At 41.3% G+C, this 22,711-nt stretch overlaps 1 protein-coding gene across 1 annotated transcript; it reads left to right on the top strand.

Annotated features, from left to right (window-relative positions):
* The first annotated feature begins 1,578 nt into the window (after window positions 1-1,578).
* Window positions 1,579-22,558, top strand: socs5b (suppressor of cytokine signaling 5b). Its single transcript, XM_074675332.1, has 2 exons — window positions 1,579-2,064; window positions 13,486-22,558. Exon 2 carries the CDS (start codon window positions 13,505-13,507, stop codon window positions 15,191-15,193), a length of 1,689 nt encoding a protein of 562 aa, XP_074531433.1. The 5' UTR covers window positions 1,579-2,064; window positions 13,486-13,504; the 3' UTR covers window positions 15,194-22,558.
* Window positions 22,559-22,711: the final 153 nt, after the last annotated feature.

The raw sequence follows: 22,711 nt of genomic DNA, 5'->3' as shown, positions 1-22,711 counted from the left end.
TTCTTTCTTTCATCCCTCTGCCACCGTGGATGTGGGTGACAGCTGGCCTCAGACATAAAAACTACATTTGCCTTTAACCTAGTTATTACTTCTCTGGTGATATACTACACCTGTGCATGCACCTGTGCGTACCCCTCCACAGGAGCTACATTCTTGTACATTGTGGAATACCTGCCAGAGTGATTGGAAGGCCCCTTATATTGCCTGTTTTTGTTTTTGTTTCAGCTGCATTACCTGCTTGTTTTTTTGTGTTAGCAGTAATGTTGTAAATGCAGGAAATTGTGATTCTGCCCAGTAGACCAATCGACCAACTGCAGTCTGTATTGTTGATGAGCAGTTACATATTAGAGTGTGCATCAGGCTCTATGAATATATGGTATATGCTGTTACATAGATACATATAACATATTTTAAAGCTTTATACATAGATAGCACCATCTATTGCTGTGGCTCACTACTGGTGTTTAAAGACTAGACCTCAAATACTTTAATGGCGTGAATGCCAGGCATCATGTTTGGAGGAAACCAGGCACCGCACATTACCTGGCCAATACCATTCCCACAGTGAACCATGGTGGGGGCAATGCCATGCTGTGGGGATGTTTTTCAGCAGCAAGAACTGGGAGACCAGTCAGGATTGAGGGAAAGATGAATGCAGCAATGTACCAAAACATCTGGGATGAAAGTCTGCTCCAGAGTGCTTCTGACCTCATATTGGGGCAATGGTTCATCCTGTTGCAGGACAATAACCCTAATGTCAAAGGAGTGGCTTCAGCACAACTGAGTGCCAAGCTCATGGCATCATATTCAAAAGGACTTGAGACTGTAATTGCTGCCAAAGGTGAATCAGCCAAGTATTGAGCTGAGTCTGTGAGCATGTATGTACATGTGATTTCTTAGTTGTTGTTGTTTTTTAATTAACAAAACTAAGAAAAAAACTCACATTATCACTATGGGGTGTTGTGTGTAAAATTTTGATAATTGTGTAAACTGGTGTTTAAACAGCATCATTTAAGCAGCAGCCCAAGCTTCAACTCAAAAGGTCTTGCCCATGACACGTTTCCCATTCTACAACAACAGTCAAAATAAATAAACTTACTAAAAGTATAAAAAATTAAACAAAAAGTAGACTTTTCCAGATTTTTTTTAAACGTGTTGCATTACTCATGAACTAGCATCATAAAGTAAACCTGGCTGGAAACTGCAAACACAAAGACAAAAAGAATCAAAGTAAAATCTCTGAAAAAATTCTGAACTGTTATTGGCTTGGTACATAATCTCTTTGATATTTACAAGAGAAAAATGTTTGAACTTGGTCACTCGGTGTACATTCAGAGGGCCCCAGAGTTCATGAGATCAATAGCTGTAGCTTGCCTTGTTAGTGAAAATGACTCCTGAAGTAGGGTGTAGATAGGGATAACTTTTTAATCTCAGAAGAAAGGCTTGGCCTACCGCTGAGTGGATTTCCGAGGCCTTGTTACAGTTGTTACCTGGATGACATCAGTGGTCCGGGTCTGGCGACTCTGGCCTTCATACATACAGCATCATTTCACCTCTCCACGTTTCCAAGTAGCTGCCAACGGAGCCTAATCCGCCTCCATCCGCTCATTGGTGACACGAGCCGCCCGTCACGCGGAGCCAGCTGCGGGGCATTCCCTATCCGCGTGCTCTGTCGGAAATGCCCGTCTGTTTCAGGTCCTCCATTGGACTGAACCGCTGTCAGTCGGCCTCCCTCCCGCTGAACTCCGTCCGCCTCTCCAGTTCTCCGTCTCCGTCATATTGGCTGCGAGAGGCAGCAGCGAGCACGGCTGAGAAGAAGACCCCCACCATGATGAAGAATGGGCACTCGCAGCGCTTAAAAATGTTGTAGTCTTTTAGATTTATTTCCTAGTATTTAACTAATTAATTTAAAAAGTAATCGGGATGATACCATCAAGTATCCGCGTAGCTTTAGTGCTTTCATCCGACACCGTGGTCCGCCAGGGGGATGTATGCCTGACTTCTCTTAATAGCCATTTTCTGCAGACAAAGAGAGCCTCTGAATAGAGCTTCCAAAGGCACACGGTAAGAAATGAATTCGAATAACAACCCATCACTAGTTAATATGTCACGTTTGTCTACACAGCATCTTTCAGCAACACAACAGTACTGGATTTATTCGTGTTGGATTTTTGTGTCGATTTTCCGCGAGCTAGCATGCTAACCCCGCTAGCTGAAGCTAACTAAACGTTAGGGTCCCACTCTACTAAATGCTAACGGTTAGCATTTTTGACAGCTCCAGAGCCTAAACCGCTAGTTAGCCTGCCAGGCTGTGGTCGAACCAACTGGCCATGGTAATTTACACTACTAAAGAAGCAATTTAATTCAAGATGTATATTTTAATATATGACTGAAGCAACTAGGCGTCAAACGTACCATATTTAACTCGAGCTGATGTTGTCTTTCTGGCCGTATCTACTATATCGTTAGATGCTTAACATGATAGCTAGTCGGCTAACTTGGATGGGATCAAGGAAAGTGGGGCCTCCTGAAACCTAAGGCCTTCCAACAATTTCTGTACACCAGCTGTAATAACTCTATAGTAATGTTTCTTTATGTGTCACTGATGGTGGACCTTATTTACGGTCTGTCGTGCTTTCTACCTGCGATATAACGGGACCTCAACTTCCAAGTCTATGTGTATACAATATGATATTAAGTTGAATAAAGGTTGTGGCAGTATGTGGATGATTTAATTCCGTTAAAATCACTCTTGATAGGTGTTGAAGAACAGGTGAAGGTAGAGTTATTCCCGGTGAATTTTGTCAAGTATTGGCTTATCCAGCGGACTGTAGTGCTCCATGAGTAATTACAAACTCTGATCTGGTCTGTCTGTGATATTTGTACATTCTGTAGCTTTATTTTGGTGAAATGAAGTCAAGCATAGTTTATTGTCCAGAACTGTGTTAATGTTGAAATTAAAGAATAAGTTTGAGGCATCAGTCATTTGTAGTTTGTAGACCCCAAGGCATTCAAACTATTACTTTATACCAGCCCAAATATTTTCCCATAAGTGATTGGATAAGATGTCGCTAAAACTCATTTAAACTTTCAAGCGTCCTTTTATTGTTAATGTAAATGGATGGTCTGATAAATAAATTGGTTAATTTTTTTTTCGTATGGCAGATGTTATGTCGTCTGGCCTAACAGTGATGCCAGCAGCTACAAAAAACTGTAATGTATATTTATGCATGATAACAATTCAGTATAAGGTCAGATGTTTTACCGTGCAGTTATCCTTCTTCTGAATTAAATCTATAACAAAAATGTATCTTCAAACTTTTATTTCAATACAATGAACTTGCATGGTTAGTCAGTAGAACTCACTTGAAGTAGAAATTAAAGGAATCAGTGTGATTGAGTCTCATTTACAGACTCGCTGTGGCTTTTAGCCATCCCGCATATCTGTCTGAATGCAAATATCTCATTAACTTTGGTCTGGTCAGAGCAGAGAGGGTGTCCTCCCTTAATCTTGTCTCCTCTCCAGCCCTCTCTTAGATCAGTGTGATCCCAGGAGGATGGGTGTGTTGGGCTGCCGGAGAGCAGAAGTAGCCTAGTTCTGTTTCAGGGCGGCTTTAAATGGTTGTGGACCGGAGTGCACCATCAGTGCGGCCATTTTTATCAACTTTGACAGTTGAAGGGTAAAGTTTTTGATCATGATTTAATTCATCAATTTTTAATTAGCTCTGCAGACTGAACTGTAGTTTATTAATTTGCAGAGACGATTGGAAAAATAATTGAACATAATTTCACCTCACATTTGTCACTGGATGGTTTGAACCTTATACAGCACTCTTCGGTAAAAATGAATAATCCTAAGAGGGATGCTCAGTTTTGTAAACCCCCAAAACAAACATTTAACATTTCACACTAGGTGGAAATAATCTCACAATGTCATTGTTGTTTCAGGTAGCAAAATGTAAGAATTCAGGGAATCTTTGTAATAATTTTTGTTTCACCGTTTTTCTGAGTAATCAGATTCTGCAGTCATTAATAAGTGAAAATCTGGATGGTATTGGACCATATGTTATAGCATATAAACAATTAAAAACCCATCAGCCTCTTGCTGATGGCAGATGTTGCATTTGTTGAGAAGGTTGATTGTTTATAGGTGAATTGTACTGATCATTCTTCCACAGTTTGGAATACATGTGATTTGTGGAAATTTGTGAAAATATGATCATTTTGGTATAAAACAAATAATATTATCTAATAATATCATAGTGAGGCAGTAGTCTCAGTAAAAAGAAAATTTATTTTGAAAGTATCATCTCTTGGTTGTGTGCGACATCAATAAGTAGCGTCACTCAGTGACATAATCCTGAAGTGTGCTGTGGTGAACTTGGTGAACTTAGCCATACTAGTCAAACTCTGTTGTATAGAACTTTTTTGGCCAAAAACTGCAGGATTAGTCCATAAACACACACTGTTGGAGTTGTCTTGTTGTAACTCAGCCGAAACATGCTGCAGAGGCAGCTGGTACAAAGATACACATACATCTGCTAAATAAATGGTGTGCATGTGTTCTACATTTCCAAAGCTAATGTTTGAATAAAAGCTTTGTTTTTGTAGTGAACAGCAAAAAGATTATTCACAGAAAGATTTTGTTTTGCGTTTGTAATGATGATGTTTCTGTTCTTAAAGTGACACAGCCTTTTTGTGCAAAAATGATCTCTGTGTGGCAAAAGTATTAACTTGATATAAATGGACTGAAGTTTTCGACAAATGTGATCCATGATTGAATTTGTGACAGAATCTGATCACAACAGTGGGATTTGTAATCAATTGCACCCCAACAGTAGGGCTGAACAATTTATCGTTTTCAGATCGAAATCGCAATTTTAAACAATGCAATTTTGAGATCGCCAAAGCAGCAATTTTTTGCAGCACTCCTGACTGACTCAGGATCTGTTGTGTCAAGTATGATACACATTCTGTTTTACAAATCTGTAGACAATCTATATGTTAAAAGTGCTGTTAAGCAGGTCAACAACACAAAGCCTCTGTTTAAGAGTAGAAATTGATGAAAACAAATTATTTATCATCACTATTGATGATTAAAAAATCGTTGCAATATCTGCCAGAAAAATTAGATCTTTTCCTAAAATCGTTCAGCCCTACATGTGAAGCTTGATTTGAAGAAAATAGTGAATCGAATTGAAATCACAATATCTGCCAGAAAAATTGCAATTCAATCTTTTATTAAAATCGTTCAGCCCTACCCAACAGTCAACGCTACGCACAGCCTTAGCTAATGTAACTGTTTGATAGTGTAGCAGCAATTAGGGAGTAAGAATGTGAAGCTACATCACTGCACAAAATGCTGTGATTAGTTATATAATTGGATGTGCACAGGTTTCTGCAAACTTTACAACCTTTCCTCTGATTGTATGTATGGTCACATGACTGTTCAGCTCAGTGATGAACATGGATGCTGGTGAGCAGGAGCATGATGAGCACGCCAACCCCAAACTCCTGAAATGTCCACTTTATTGCTTCAAGATAAAATCTAACAGAAAGAAATGCTACGTAAAACTTGTTGCGTTGAAGTCTCTGTGTTACATTGCAGCTGAGGAAGCATGGAGAAAAGTTGATGAATGCGTGCGAGTGAAGGCCCAGGCAAGTAAAGATGAAAATAAAGGGACCGCTTAAAGGGACAGTTCAGTTTTTTTGAAGTGGGGTTGTATGAGCTCTATGTGACCACTGAGGACATTAGATACAGTAGAAAGTTGTCTCCTCTCTCTCAGTAAGACACAGACTGTAATTGCTGGCAACGAGGAAATAGGCGCAGGGACAGACGGTACCAAATTCAAAGGCTATTTTCTCTGCCTACAAGAACTAAAATCAAAAAGTAATACCACAGTTTAAGAGAACACTACATAAAATAATTTTTAAGTGCATTAAGTCTTCGGAAATATAAACATTTATCCGGACCTAACTAACTGATCATGTATCCTTCCGTGCAGCGCTAGTGCGCTCCGTCCCCCCTCATCTTTTCAGCTGTAGGGAATGTAAACACGCTATGCTTCGGGCGCCGGTTGTAGCCTCGTGTAAGTTGGATCAAGTATCGTAATTCTTTTGTTTGTACTCTAAGGATTGTGAGACAGCGTAGGAAATTCAAAATGAGTGACTATGACAGCGACGATGAAGTTACATTCACTTTGGAACCAAAAGGATACCTGTATGAACTGGAGCACACAGAAGAAGAGCTGCTACAGATGGCGACTGAAAGGAATACAGAGGAAACATTCAGACACTTAGAGCTCATACAACCCCACTTCAAAAAAACGGAACTGTCTCTTTAAGGTCGTCATAGCCAAATAACTTCAGAAAAGTACGATCGCAGGTAACTTGCAAGTGTCATGACATATGACAAGACCTGAAATGAACATAAATAACTGACTTTCAAATGTTCTTTAATTTTTTCAATGCGTGTTATTTATGTGCAACATTAGATTGTTTGGTGCCAGGTTGTGGAAATGGACAGGACATTTGTAAATCTTCAGACACTATCCACCTGTAGAAGTGCATTTTTTTAAACTGGAAACTGTCATTGCCTGAATGTTTGGATTCATCTGCGATAAAATACACCTACCCTGATGGAAACTGCCGCTTCTCAAGGAGAAGCTGATAAAACATCAGTCACACCAAGGGAAGACAATGGGGTGTGAGCAAGCAGTTTTAGCGTGAGGTTTTGCTTTCTCAGATTAAATTGCCTCATAGTTATTTTGAGCTATTGTTGCTCATTTGATTAAACCTCTGTGGTCTTGTGAATTTCACTGCTTCAGCGCAACTGACTTTACAAGGACTCATCAGTGGAAGTTGTATGATATTAAGCCACCAAACAGACACTACATTCAAATAAACTGTTGGAACAGTGATGTCTGTCTGAAAGATGCATTTATTGAAAGTCAGCTCTTTTCTGTGGAAAAAAGATTTGTTGTCTTTGGGGGTTTGTGTAAGCAGTTGGACTTTACTTATAGTGAATATTTTTCTTCACATGCCGTTTTGTCCAGCTCTTGTTCGTATGAAGAACTTTTGGATCAAACCCTTGATAACTGCACCTCTGCTTCTAAGCTGTGTTGCTGTGCACACAGTGTAGATGGAGTCTTAGGAGTTCATTGTGTACAGAGCTTTACCAGAAGCTCATTTATCCAGAATTGTCCATCTTCGCTTGAGAAACATCTAGTTTCTCCAACTTCTTGTTGTGGATTCTCAACCTGCTGCTTCAAATGTGAGCTCTATGTCCACTCTTGATTTCTCTGACATGTAGTTTAATAATTGAGTTGAAAAACTAAGATAGTAGTCTAAACATTTTTAAATACTCAATTGAAAACCAGCACCGCTCTACAGTTTTGATTGCCGTGACACTTGAGGGTAGAAATAAGATGTACAAGTTTTGTGTGACTGAATGAAAAAAGAGAAATTCTCAAGTTTAGCTTTAAATGAGCAAAGGTAGACCTAACTGGCATGATGTTTGTCTGAAGTTCGTCACGGTGTGTATCTGTGTCATAACTCGATGATCACAGAGCTGTGGGCTCAGGGCCAGAGGTTTCCATACAACAGGAATGACACAATGAAAGGTGTTGCTTACTTCGATGACGCGCTGCAGCTCTGAAACTGGTGTCAGCTTCTCTGACCTGCAGCGCTTTGTGTAAATACTTCTCTATTACAGCTGCATTGGCTGATGCACAGCATCATGCTCCGTGACTTTGAAACAGTTTGCAGGGATGCATAGGTTTACATTTGATACTCAAACTCCTAAGTTGGGGGGGTAAATGCAATGGATAAAATGTTTAACTTTATTGAAAGCACTGGTTGAATGAGAGGAAACTAAATTATTGTTCTACAATGAAGAAACACAAGACAAGTAAAAATATCAACCAAACTCTTGATTAGATATAACTATAACAAATAGAAATGCATTAATGTATTGGATTATAACTGCTCAAATTGAATAATAACTAGTGTTGTCAGGCAGTCAAAAGAATTAATCTAATTAATTACAGGATTTATAATTGATTAATCACACTTTAATCACACTTTAATCTCACATCTGCTTAAGGTCCCCCAACTAAAGAATCTGAGTTCTAGGACATTACAAAATTGTAGTGCATGACTAATCAAATGAATACATGAAGAAGTTAATATTTGTAAATCCACATTTTTTTCAACTGGCCATTATTAAAATGTCCATGTTGGCTGTCATTGACGTCTATAGACGTGAATTCGATTGCAACTGTTTGCTGCGTCTATAGAAGGAAATTGTGTTTTTCAGCAGGGAGTTGCAGGGTCTGGTGGAGCTAGTCAATCAAAATCATGCTTGTTACTTACTTTGAGTGAGAGCGGTGTGCTCTTTGGATGAGAGATCAACATGGATATGAGGAGAAGATATGAGATGACAGAGACATAGCGAGATGCTGCAAGTCAAAAGTTCAGGCAGCTCACACTGAGGATGTGTCACAGTAGTTCAGAGAGAAAGAGTGGCGTGATCGTGAGAAAAGACAGCAGAGATCATGGAGAGGATTAAATGAGTTTTGGTGTTTACATAGTCAAAGAAAAAATATCATTTGGGTCTTTAACGATTGTTCAAGATGCTCAGAAATGGCTGGCAGCCAATTAGTAAACCTTGCGTTTATTTTTATGACTTATTAATTTTTGGTAGAGGTGTCCCAGTCCGATATTGATATCGGATATCGGTCCAATATTAGCAAAAAAAAAAAAAAATATCGGTATCGTATTGGAAGGCATCTAAAATCTCCGATATAAGCAGTTTCTGTTACCCATTGGTTAAGAATAAATGGGTCAGTTTTTCCTCATGCCTACTGTTGCTGACTACTGTTCTTTGTTTGAATAATATCAATTTATCAAGCCTTTTCTTACATGACAGACATATAACAAAATTAGTAATAAAAGAATGCATGTTTAATGCTGATTTCGTATCAGATTAATATCGGTATCGGCCAATACTCAATGCTGCAGTATTGGTATCGTATCAATAGTGAAAATGTAATATTGGGACATCCCTAATTTTTAGTGTAATGAATTAATCTAATGAATGTGTTTAACTGACAGCCCTAATAATAACTTAACAAGAAGACTGTAAGAAACAATACGTTAAATTATTATAGTGCATGATAAATTTTCAGTTTTCAATTACCAGAAAGCCAAATCGCAACATAACTGACAAATGACAAATTTACACAAAGATAAATTAAATTAGGTACTTGAACAGTTCTTAAAATTAAAAAGAAAAATGAAAATTAAATTAAAAACAAAAAAGTAAAAGAGAGGTGTGGGGGCAGGGGGATTGTCCATTGGGAAAAATATAAATTGTTCACATAACATTAAATTTGCATCAACATTTTATGCACCTCTTTTTACACAGAGCTAGCACCTTGTATCATTTTCAATGTGAATATTTTTAACAGAATTACCACAGTTTAAAGTGTAACTGACTTAAATGCTGAATGCACTTTTTACGCCTCTAAGGCAGATTATTTTGCAGAGTTGAGGTCTAAGTTTGCTTTTTTTGTGTCGAAAAGCTTTTTATGGCAGATCCTTTGCCACGTTTATGCTGAATTATCATTCAAACCGGGAAAAGCTAATATTATTGAACATATTCATGGTCTAGATTTTGTACTGCTCAAGAATCATTTCTACCTATTGCCACTGTTTTGTGGTCATATCACAAACATCTAATGATCTTCAGAGGACAGGGAGCCGATAAGGAGGGAGGGGAACTAACGTCATGATTAAGTTAGCGGTGGCCTTGGAACGGCCCCAGATAATCAACTTTAATCAGTCATGTGCTGAAGACCAGTCTGGTTTCCTGTTCATCACAGAGCCATCACAGCTGACTGTGCACATCAATAATGTCTTTATCAATATGAAGAGGGAGATGTTGCTCTCTGCACACAGGTAGACAGGATGTCCTGGAGTCTGAAGGCAGTAAATGGAAATGAGAAGAACAGGAACGTCTGAATGAGAGTAGCTGCTGCAGGGGTGACTGTGTTGTGAGCCTGGAGCACACAAAGTTAAAGGGGACTTTATGGATTTTCACGAGTACCTCTGTTCATTTGAGTTAGGTTAATATTGTTAGACAGGTCTGGCATCGTCAATTGTTTTCTGAAAGACGAAAGAAGTGTTGCTCACAGGCTGAGATCCTCATCTTCCCAGAAAAAAACTGCAATCTGCTTCAGCAGAGTTACTCTGTCTGCCTGCTGCAAAACTGGCATCAGGAGTACGAATCGAAAATGATCCCAAACATCAGTGCAGAGAATTTTGTGAAAAAAAAAAGAGACATTTTTATAAAGCGTGTGGCTGAAGAAATGTAGCAAAGCCTGGGCCAAAGCTATGACAGTACATCTAGGCATTGTCATAAGGAACTGAGAGAATTCAGTTCCAGCTCTGATAATTTATTTCTTGTCTCCATTCCAGAGTGATAAAATCTAAATGTGAAAGCAAATCTTTTTTTCTGTTGGCATTAAAGAGGGGGTATCGTGCTTTCACATATTTTAAGCATGGAAATAATGTATTAAAGCTGGATATGGTATTTAACGTCTACAGATTTTCAAATGGCTAAATATTCATATTATGTTTTCTATGAGCTTCATGAGAGTTTCTGAAATAATGAGCTCTTTCCAGAAGGATCTCCTAACTTCCTGAAGGCTGGCCAATCAGAGGGGAGGGGGTTTGTAGAGTAGGAAACATTAAAGAGACAGCAGCTAAAACAAAACATTACAGACGGGACCTGGTATAAAGGTTTACCAAAACACCAGTGTGAGGGAAATAGGGATATTTATTTGAAACTGTAAGTCATTTAGAACTACATCATATAAGAAATAAAAGCACAACCCTCTCTCTAACAAAACACCAATGTTTATCGCCTTTTGCTAACTAAATAGACTTTGTGTCATTGAAAAGGTAACACACCTTACAGCATGAGAAAAAAGTTACTCCATCATTTTATTCTTTGCATCAAATAGATAACAGAGTAAGGTTTTTCTGCTTTTAACAAGAACCACCAGACGTTTTGTATTGTCAGATGGATAATGTTATATCGGCATTAAGGCAATAAATGTCTGAATAAGAGATGTTTTGATTTTATTATCTAATCCAGGTCTGGATAGTTTACTTGAGTTCAACTGTGTTGTTCTGAAACCAGTGCAGTTCAGAAAATGTTGTGTATCGTGGCTCGGTTCTTTACATGCAGAGCTAACATTAGCTTTGTTTATGTCTCCAGGTTTTATTCATTTCAAACCATCTGATCAGAGATTTTAGTGTTCATTTAGATAAAGTGAGCTGTAAGAATATAGTTTTACCCCAACCAGATAGAAAATGAGCAGTGGTTAGTTTGGCGAATGATACAAATGCTGTGCTACACCACAGCTCTAAAGTGGAAGGAGACTAAATGATTCTGGTCTGATTGAAGTGTTAACATGAAACATTTTTATTCTGATCAGGCCTTTATTCCAATGACAAGCGTTCTATATAAACATAGCTTATATCATCAGATGTTTAACTCACAGCCTCCTGGTGCGTGATGTGTAAGAGATTTGAAAAAAACAACAACAAAAAAAAACTTGTTCAAGTTATCTTTGTTTTTATTTTAACTAGTGCTGTCACTTTAATGCTTTCATCAGATAAATAGATATAACTGCAAATTAATCTGTTATAAAAATTAACGCAAGACTAACTCATTGGCTGCCTGCCATTTTCAGAGCATTTTGAACGATCTTTCAAGACCCAAATAAATTGTTTTCTATGACTATGTAAACACCAAAACTACCTAAAAGGAGTGGACTCTCTTTATCATGCCTCTCATCCTGATCTGGATCCAAAAAAAAAGTGATAACATACTTTTTTCCTCTCCTTTGATCCTCTCCATGATCTCTGTCGTCTTTTCTCAAGATTGCGCCGTTCTTTCTCTCTGAACTAGCGCGACACATCCTCAGTGTGAGCTGCCTGAACTTTTCTGACTTGCAGCGTCTCGCTATGTCTCTGTCATCTCACGTCTTCTCCTCATATCAATGCTGATCTTGTCCAAAGAGCACACCGCTCTCACCCACAGTGGTTTACGAGCACGACTTTGATTGAAAAGCTCTGCCAGACCCTGCCTCCCCCTGCTGAAAAACATAATTTGCTTCTAAATGGTTGCAGTCGAATTGACGTCTATTGACTTGACGTGGCAGTGGCATGGGACAGTTAGCAAAAACACGGTTATTTGTAACTCATTTAAAAGTAATTTTCATACCAACGAGCTGCTCCAACCCGACATATCGTTATAGAATATAGAATTTTTTGGACAAGATACCCTGACTTAGGCTTTATTCAGTCACCAATAAAAATGCAGATTTATAAATCTGTAGTACAATTTTGTGATGTCCTAGAAATTTAATTCTTGCTTGGGGATCATAAGCAGGTATGAGATTAAAATGTAATTAATTAGATTAATTAATTACAAATCCTGTAATTAATTCGATTATTTTTTTAAGCCCCTTACAGCGCTAATTTTAACTTAAAAATGCAAGACAAGAGTGCTCTGATAGCTGACATGTTACTGGGTTGTACTAATGAAACACTCTAAAGTAGCTTTTCACTCTGCTATCATCCTATGCGTAGCTGGAAATGACTTCTTATTTGCTAAAACAGCCGTTACCCATGGTAGTAAGAATGTATATTGTTGCTTTAAAAGCAGCTGTTGTGTGAACTCGTTGCTCTGTTTAGTTGTTTGAGTGTCAAATCGTACATTCAAGCCTGTGCATCAGAGGCATTTCTGATTCTGTTGTCAGAACATGGCTAATCCATATGTTTTAGGGTTTTAACTCACCATCAGGTCAGGAAACCTGTGTTGTAGGGTTGCTGAGTGAAGGAGATTGACGTTAACTGGAGGCACCAGAACATGTCTAGTCATAAAACCAAAGAGGAGAGAAAGTGCTGTGGTGGAGTCCCTGCAGGTTGAGTGTTTGTTCGGGCCACCTACCTGAGCTGACTTTAAGTTTGAAGAATTTAAATGCACTTTGATGCTACAACTTCCAAATGTCTGTCAAAGTGTGGTAGAGTAATAAATCATCAGCCTTTGTGGGTGTACATGTGGCCCGTCTGCTGCTGTTACAGGGAAAGTTTTCGGTCAGGTCTAGACTGGCTCTGTAATACAGTACATACCAGCAGATCAGCTGTGAGCAGATCCTGGGTTCATTTATAGCCGTGGCCTTGTGTCCCTGCACGTCTGCCTGGCAACTCCTCACTCTGCTGCTCCAGCTCCTCCAGCTCACCCACCTCTCAGACACTTTGGCCCCGTTAGACTCTCACCATGTCTAATTACTAGATACGCAGCAGTCTGGGGAATTTAAATGTAGGACATTCTTTATGGAGCTTGAATATGGGCGTCATAGCTGCTTTGACTTTCTTCCACCTGTAACTGTTTGTCTCTGTTCTCCGCAGCTCCCCGGGGCTCCGATTGATGAAGAAAGTGGGCAACATGTGGAGCAACCTGAAGAGCAAATGTCAGACTCTGTTTCACACCAGCAGCTCCGGACCCGGTGAGAGCAAGGCAGACGCCGACGCCGTCCACTGCGTGCTCGATCTCGGACAAGGTGTTTCAGATGAGGCTCAGGCGTCAGAAGTCCCCAGCCCATCCCGGAGTTTACTGCCGGTTCCTATGGTAACAGCGGGACGCCGCCATCACAACTGTGTGTCAGACATCCCTCAGATAGTAGAAATCACCATCGACAAGGACACTGAGGATGTGCGGGGAGGATCAGGGGGCGTTCCTATGGCACGTAGAGACTCTTATTCCCGTCATGCCCCATGGGGGGGCAAGAAAAAACATTCATGTTCCACAAAAACCCAGAGTTCTCTGGAGGGGGACAGGAGGTCCGGGCGTTTACGGGGCAGTGGGAATCGCAGGGACCGGCGTTACGGAGTTGGCTCTATCCAGGAAATGGGCGACTCTGTTTCTGGAGGGCGCAGCCTGAACGCTCGCTCTCTGCGCCAGCGGCTGAGTGATACGGTCGGGCTGTGCTTACCTCTCCCACCTCGCAGACGCTCCCGCTCATCCAAGAACCCGGTCGCTTCCAAACGAAAGATCCACCTGACAGAGCTGATGCTGGAGACCTGCCCCTTCCCACCGGGATCAGACCTCGCACACAAGTGGCACCTGATCAAGCAGCACACGGCCCCGGTCAGCCCGCATTCCTCCACCGCCCTGCTCGATGCCTTCGACCCCGCCCACCCCTCACCTGAGGACGAGGAGGAGCGTCTGCGTGAGCGCCGCAGACTCAGCATCGAGGAAGGTGTGGACCCCCCACCCAATGCACAGATCCACACCCTGGAGGCCTCAGTGCCGGGCTCCTCTCTTTACAAACTGGGACCAAAGATGGCTCCTGGCATGGGGGAGGCCTCTGGGGAGGTCCGGGCCTCAGGGTCCGGGAGCTCTTCAGGTGCTGGTTCATCAGGGGCTTGTGGGTCTGTGTTGGGGGCTGCAGCGTCAGCCCAGGACTGTGACTCTGAGGAGGACTCAACAACCCTCTGCCTGCAGGCCCGGAGGCCCAAGCAGAGGCACGCCTCAGGGGATGGACACGTGAGCCGACAGCAGCCCGGACCCTGGAAGGTCCACACCCAGATAGACTACATCCACTGCTTGGTGCCAGACCTGTGGCAGATCACAGCTCTGCCCTGCTACTGGGGAGTGATGGACCGCTACGAGGCGGAGGCGTTGCTGGACGGACGGCCAGAGGGCACCTTCCTGCTACGTGACTCAGCTCAGGAAGTCTACCTCTTCTCCGTAAGCTTCCGCCGTTACAACCGCTCCCTGCACGCCCGCATCGAGCAGTGGAACCACAACTTCAGCTTCGACGCTCACGACCCGTGCGTTTTCCACTCTTCCACCGTCACAGGACTGCTGGAGCACTACAAGGACCCCAGCGCCTGCATGTTTTTTGAACCGCTGCTCACTGCACCGCTCAATCGGACTTTTCCTTTTGGCCTGCAGCACCTGGCTCGGGCCGCTATCTGCCGCTGGACCACTTACGATGGTATAGGCTCTCTGCCGCTGCCCCCTGCCCTGCAGGACTTCCTCAAGGAGTATCACTATAAACAGAAAGTACGAGTCCGCTGGCTGGAGAGGGAACCGCCACTCAAGGTCAAATAGGGTGGGCTTCTCCTCGCCCCTCCTGTACACAAGCTGCAGGAGGAGCAAACACCCAGAGGAGTTCCTCATACGAGCTGTAGAGACTTTACTCTCTTTCTGGTCGGGGATGAGATGGAAATGTAACAAGCTATACAAGATTCATTCTAATCTTTGTTTTAGTTATTACTCACATCACAGAATACATATGATTATATTCAGTATAACGCTGTCTGGCAAGCACATGTTTTTGTGTTGAACAGGTTGTTTTAACAGGAAGTGGAGGCACAAATATCCAAGCTTTGTGTCTTTTCTCTCCTGCTTTGTGCTAAATGTCTGCCTATTCCCACCACATCATCACCTGCCTGTTCACCCGCCTGCATGCCTCCCTCTTCATCCCAACCTGCTCTTCAGGCCCACACGGCTCCATTGTACAGGTCACTTTGTGTTCCCCCCTCTTTCTTTCCTCCTGAGTTTGTCAAAGCACAGAGTGGAGCACCTTCACAGGAGGTGTGTGTGTGCGTGTGTGTGGGGGGGTTGAGAAGGCATCTGGAGATGCTGTTGGTGTATTGCAGTCACAGCTTGTCCCATGGATAGAGCTACATACGTCGCCATCGCTTTGCACACGTGCAGCTGAGACGCCAGATGCAGAGAGATCAGGACATCAGGGAAATGAAGTGCTTTCTAAGGGCTACAGATTAGTCTTTGATCACAAGTTCCTCTTTAGCAGTAATGTGACAGATGAGCAGTCGGTTTACTGTGTTTTATTTCAGGAGCAAGACCAACTTGTCAACTTTATTCCCACTGTGGGTTGTACGTTCAAACAGGGAGGGGAAAGTTGTGAAGAAGCAGCCTGACATCTCTAACCAGGCATTACACCAACATACAAACCCAGAGTGATGTTAATGGAGACATGAAAGCAGACTTTGGGCTTCATCAAATATTTACTACTTTAAATTTAAGTTTTACATCTGCATCCTTTAAACAGTTTCTTTAAAGTCACCTGACACACTCAAAGCTTGATGTGGTCCTCTGACGACCACCATTCACACATCAACATTAACAGTGTTAAAGAAATGCAACAATTTTCAACTAACATTTCAAGACTCAAATAAGCTTTTCACTGTCTCAAATGACAAAGAGACACAGAAAGTCATTATATTTAAGAAAGTTCTGTCTGAGAAACAAAAAGTCAACAATAATCCCAAAAGTTCAAGTAGCCTCCTCTAGACTTTTGGTTTCAATGTTGCAGATCTATGGTTTTATTTCCTTCTCTTTTCCCTGAGGTCGCTGAACATTTCCTCATGTTTTTAGTGTTGTAATCTGCCTGTAAACACTGATCCAGAGGAAAAATATCCCTCCACTTTCATTATTTAACACTTTTCTAACTTAAAAAGCATTTTCCTTGATTTCAGAAAAGCCAACCGTCTTGGTAGAAAGGGACCTGATCTTTTATATACCTTGCTTTTGGCAGGTAAAGGTGCTAAATTGACTCCTTGAGTCACAAACAGGAAACCCTAACTCTGGTCTCATCAGAATTCATTGGGCTCAGTCTTTACAAAGCCCTCACTGCCCACTTTTCCTTTTAAAAGTAGTATTTTAAACATTGACTGCAGCTGACACTCACTTGAGTTATGTAATCTTACTGGTGTGTGTGTATGTGTGTGTGTATGTGTGTATGCGTATGTGTGTGTGTGTGTGTGTGTGTGTGTGTGTGTGTGTGTGTGTGTGTGTGTGTGTGTGTGTGTGTGTGTGTGTGTGTGTGTGCAGGGCTGCAACATGAAAGACCCTGAGTCCACTCACATTTTGTCAGTTGAATCCTTGCACTTTGTTTCATTGCAGCAGCATTGTAGGCTGCCAACTTAAGCAGCAAAGTCTCAAAACGACCCTGAAGCTCTCGCAGAGTTGCAGCTGGGAGCAAATTTATCCACGGTGCTGTGCTCCGCTCCAACACAAGCTGACACTGTAAAAAGAAAACTGGAAGAACACTGATTTCCAGGCTTCAGATCTGGGTTTCTGTACTGCTGTTCTGGGGCTGCTAGTCGAGTTGCTGCTCATTAGAATACAGTTTGCAATTAGCCTGCGTGCAATCCTGTTGGATTATATTTTTTAAGTGCTACATGAAAAAAAGTAGTCAGCTTGAAATTTGATATTCTTTTGAAGCCCACATTTGTGGAAAACTCTGATCAGTAAGCAGCTGATAGGCAAAACATCAGACACATACAGACCCAGATAAAAGCAGCAGTTTTTGATTGAAACCCACAAATGATTCAACTGATTAAATCTGAGTCCTGACCAGTCCAATAATGCAAAATGTAAATTCTGTAGTGTCTCTTCTTTGTGAAGAGAAAATAAGTCAAACGTTGGTGCTTTAAACAAAAACATTCATCCTGTCTCAGTTTCTGGTCCTAAACTGAAGCAGACGATGCTTTTATCACTTTTATCAGTGAGAGCGAAGCAGCTATGAAGGACGAGCCTCTAGTTCACTCACTGAAAGCACATGTGTAATTTTCTGTTTCTAGTGACGTGTTCATGGTGCTATCACACATTAGTAACATTTCCAGGTGTGTATTTGACCCACCTATTGTCTCTGGCTGAATTATGGCCGGTACACCAGTGTTAGCTTCTTAGCTGGTTCTTTCTCAGAGCAACAAATCAACGTCAAGCCTGCATCCCCCATCAGACCCTGATGAGAGCGCACAAAAGCAACTCTTCACAGGGATTTTGTGAAACGGTGCTAAAACATATATTTTACCAGAATCTTCAAAGATTGGTGGTGGGAGATTCAGCAGAAAACCAACAAGAGTTTTTGAAGTTGCCACAATCACCAGATAAGAATGCAAACGAATAAAGAAGTCAGAATAGTTATTTATGTTGAAAATTATAATTATTTATTACTTAAGAAATATAAGATGAAGCTGCAAGGCCCATAACCAGGATTAACCTGGAGGACAGAAAACCAACACAGAATTCACCAAATAAAGCAGTTTTACAATGGAAATCAGTTTCTTAAGCACTCAGAGATTATTCTATCATCAAGCCCAAACTGAAGTTAAAAATTCAAAAGCTTAAAAATGCCTCTCTTGTTGGAGTAGCTTAGCATTAGCTTTAAGCAGACTCCATGCAAATGGAGAGTATGTGCTATAAAACGGCAGATTTCAGGATCTAGCCCAAATGTCTACATGTGCAAGTGGAGACTGTAGCGGCCCCCTTTCAAACATTTAGAGAACATAAGACTTTAAAGTAGAGGGATTTGAACCCTGCAGGTCAGGTGTGAAACTAAACTTTTAAACTTTGATCTCACATGACTTTTATTTCTCTTCTCAGTGAGGATGAATCATGGTTATCAGAGTGTAATAACCATCAAGATGGAGCTCAACAAGGATCAGTTTAGACTTAAAGCTAAACCATGAACGTATTTATCCAGCAAGTTTCAGCTTTTCAAAGAGAAAGCCACCTCTCTCCTGTAGCTTGATTTTAACAAACATTTTCTGCACACAGAAGTCCAGAACATTTCCAGCTCAAAGCCTCCATCATGCCAGCTTCGAGGTTAGCTTCCTGTTAGCATCGTGATAACCAGGTGAGGTAAAGGAGTGTGCGACAGTCTGGGAATAAAGTTGACTTGTGACTTGCCTGTTTGTTTGCACTTTTATGTCAGGAAATTAAACAAATTAAGATCTATTTAAAAACCCACAGCCATCATCCTCTCCTGCTCACTGTCACCTGTCGATCATGCTGATGCCTGGCAACAGCGCTCGTTTCTGTTCAGTGCCCAGCCTCTAACAGGCTCATTAAACCATGATTGGAAATACATGTCCGACTGAAAGGGCCTTTTTTTCTTTTTGTTATATCTCACGGCTGCCACATCCCAAACATCATGAGGTGAACTGAGGCCTGTCTGTGCAGCTCCAGCAGAGTGATTTAAACATCCAGGAGGAGGAGGAGGAGGGTCACTGAGAGCGTACTGTTGCTTCAGCAGCGTGCTCGCAGAGGGAGCAAGAGTGGTTGTTGAAGGAAAAAAAAAGCACTTTAATTGTGAACTTGTGTTCTCAGTGCAGTGTGAGAGTGTCAGGACGGGGTCTTCTGTTGGGTCGGCTTGTTTCAGCAGCAGGTTTGGGTTGGAAATGACAAAGTCAAACTTTTGTTTGAAAGAGATCAAACCAAACACATGAAGTAAATTTAGACTTTGTGGGGAAGTGTATCAGAGGTGTGTACCTCCATGACATTTTAGATAATAATGCTTATACATTTATGCTCCAGTAGACCTTTGCAAGTTGTCCTTTGAATATTCTGGTCTTAAAGCCTTTAAGTTCAGGTTTTGGGGGAACTGCTGACCCTGTATCAGTTTTAAACACACGTCTCACGAATACTTATCCTGCTGCTTTCTCAGGGTCTGAAATCATTTTTTATTTCACCAGCTCAGTTTTATTTTATGAAAAACTACTTTTGTCAATTAACCTGCAGAGGTAATTATTCCCGTTGTCCATCAACTGAGAATTCTTGGAGTGGTGTAAAAATTAGGGATGGGTACTGAATTAGATACTTTTATAGGTACCGACCAATTAAGTCAAAAGAACCAAGAACCGATTCACGTAAAAAATCAGAAGGTACCATGTTTAGGTACCTGAACGCATCCTTGTGGCTGTGAGGGACTGGAAGGGTAGGGGGTTTTCCATGCTGGACATGAACGCAGCATTGCAAAGTTATATATTGAAGAATTAATATGTTAAATTGAAAAAAATTATATATTTTTTACCACATAAACACAAAAAAGTTCCTAAAATTGGTACCGTTGAGTACCGATACAGATTGTCAGGTACCATCGGTACCGTATCATTTCAATCGTGAAAAGTGCCCATCCCTAGTAAAGTTGCTCATCACAACTTCACCATTTGATTTGTCTTTCCTGATTAGTTTCAAAACCAGAAATGAGCGAGATGGTGCTAAAAAATCTTTAACGTGCTACCTAGGATTAATAACTCCCTTTATTTTTTGGGGGGTTACTCTCACCTGTCTGATGAGAAAGGAAACCTCCTTTCTTGGATCCACATCAGGTGACTCAGCATTTGCTGGATGCATTACTTGTTCTATCTTTAAGTGATGTTGCAGAGGAAAAACCTTTAGTTCATGTCAGCTTTGAGCCCTGACAGAACGATAGCAGAAAGTTGTCCCCTCTCCTTCTCTTTTGTCATTTCCTGCCAAAAATCCTGCTCTGAAAACCCCCGACATGAGCCCATCTGAAAGGCTCTTCCAGCGCTGTTTGTGTTTTAGCCCATCGAGTGCAGATGTGTGTGCGTGTTCAGAAAAAGTGGGCGGTCCTGAAACATGTCTGATGGTTTTTGGGGTCGTCGTGTCGATGGAGCTGCAGACTCACTGCATGTGTGCGTGTTGTGTGTGTCGGTGTTTGGACAGAGCCACACTGAGGGAGGGGACGCAGAGTCCACTTGTGAGGGGTGATGACACTGACTCTTATGAACGATGCCTCTTTGCCCCTCCTGTCCCGACCCCCTCCCCTCTTTATTCTCAGGCAGGCCCGGTGTGAGGAGCGTCCTCTCAGCCCAGTTTTCCCCATGGGAAATATCTGACGTTAAGCGTAGCACACGTTTGCCATTTAACCCGTAGATTTAGGAGGAAAAAAAAACATTGTATGTATGATGAGTGATGATTTTATTCTTTTGTCTGAAAACACACACTTGTTGCTCTATCACACCTCTCCTGACACCTGCACTACCCACCCTCACCTTAAACCAGGGGGTGTGTTATCATGGACCACATTTAGCCAGCACCACCCACCTCTCTGTGTTCCTCCCCCACAAAGAGAAGCGAAGATGGTGTTTACATGTTTATTCTGTGTTCTTAAGAGAAAAAAACAACAACAGTGAATTAATCTATTTGACATTTCATGTCATCAATGTGAGATCATGTAGCTGCACTATGTGCTGGAAACCATTGAGTCCAGTCTGGATGAAAAAAGAAACCTTTCCCCGTCTCTGTATGACTCGTGGTTTCAGCTGTGAGGCCGGCCCAGACTGCAGGACGTTTAAAAAACTCAACAGATTAAAAAAACTCTCCTACACAGAGAAATGGCAGTGATCAACCTTTCTCTGATCTTTACAATAATGAACTTCAGGATTTTTAGAATATTTAAGCATCTTTTCCCCCTGAAAGAGCTGCCTTGCTTCATCTCCCCTAATCTCATCTCTGATCTTTACGGACGATACTGTGACAGTTAAATTTAAGAGAGATTGATGAATGACTGAATGATGATGTGCAGTGGGTGGGAGAAAAAAGCTTATTCAGTCAGAGTGAGAAAACCTTTGAGGAGATACAGCAAACGCGCCTTTTTTTTTTTTTTTTTGGAGGTGATTTTTTTCTGTCAACAGGATGCTAGCTTGCTTAAGCCTCATGAGTTTACTGCACATGAGCATCTGACTCTGCCTCCTTCTCATCTGTTTCAAATTTTGAATCTTAAATTTCAAAACACCTCAGCAGTCTAGTTTAATCTTGTGATATTTAATCAAAGCATGTGTTAACAGACAGACTCAGATCTGCTGTAGTGATGCTCTACAGGAAGCAGGAATAAGGTCTGTTTCTATATGAAGAGGTCCAACTGTACCTGTGTTTCTACAAACATTAGCCACAGAGCTAACATGAAAAACCAGCCAACCAAACCAGAATCCTCCCTGATTTTTAGGAGGATTGAATCAGATTCAAACTGACCCCAAACTCCTGCAGTCTGAGCCTAAAGGTCAAACATAAAAAGATATTTTAAACATTTTATTTCATGTTCCCATAAATATTTTAGAAAGCTGGGTTATATGCAAACAAAAAAAGATGTATGAAAGAATTATATTTCATTCTCCCTAATATGCAATGGAGTGTAGTGTAATGATGGTCACTTTAATGCTGTATGTGCACACTGGTTGCTGTGTGGATGTGGCTGCAGAGGCAGCGGGACTTGACAATAATGGGAACTAATGGTCGTCAGTCTGCAGCACCGCCGTGTTCTCATACGGCCCTATTCGTTCTGACCAATCACAGGAGCCTTTTTTAGACCGCCGGGCCGAGCGATCTACTGTCAGACGAATATCGCTGTTCCATTTTTCTTCTGCTTTTCCTTTTTTTTCTTATTGTTTTCTTTCTCTCTTCTGCTGTCAGGTAGGAGGACTTGGAGCGTGTAAATGGCATAATCATGTTCACATCTCACCGTCTGTTTCTGTGTATCTGCTTCACCATTCAAAGAGGAAAAAAAAACAGTGGTTTCCAGTATAACCTGTTCATTTTAAAGAGCCGTATGATGCGACACTTGTAGCTGTCACTCTTGGTGCTTGGCTTATGCTTCATTGTCTTAATATTCCAAATAAAACTGTTAAGTGTAATCCACACTGGCCCAGGATATAGTGCTGACTTTGTTTTTCTTTCATGTGCTGAAATACTGTCCTCAGAGCAGAGTCAGAGTGAGTGAAGAGCAAGGTTATAATAGTTTTTGATTTGTCATTATAGTTTAGTTTTAGTTAGTTTTGACATTTTTTTTCCATTAAA

Source organism: Halichoeres trimaculatus, unplaced genomic scaffold (genome assembly GCF_033239565.1).
Source record: "Halichoeres trimaculatus isolate MK-OKI-2021-1 unplaced genomic scaffold, fHalTri1.1 fHalTri1_scaffold_8, whole genome shotgun sequence".
NCBI classification, from domain to species: domain Eukaryota; kingdom Metazoa; phylum Chordata; class Actinopteri; order Labriformes; family Labridae; genus Halichoeres; species Halichoeres trimaculatus.
Note: the sequence above shows the minus strand (reverse complement) of the source record. Positions and strands in the feature narration are given on the sequence as shown.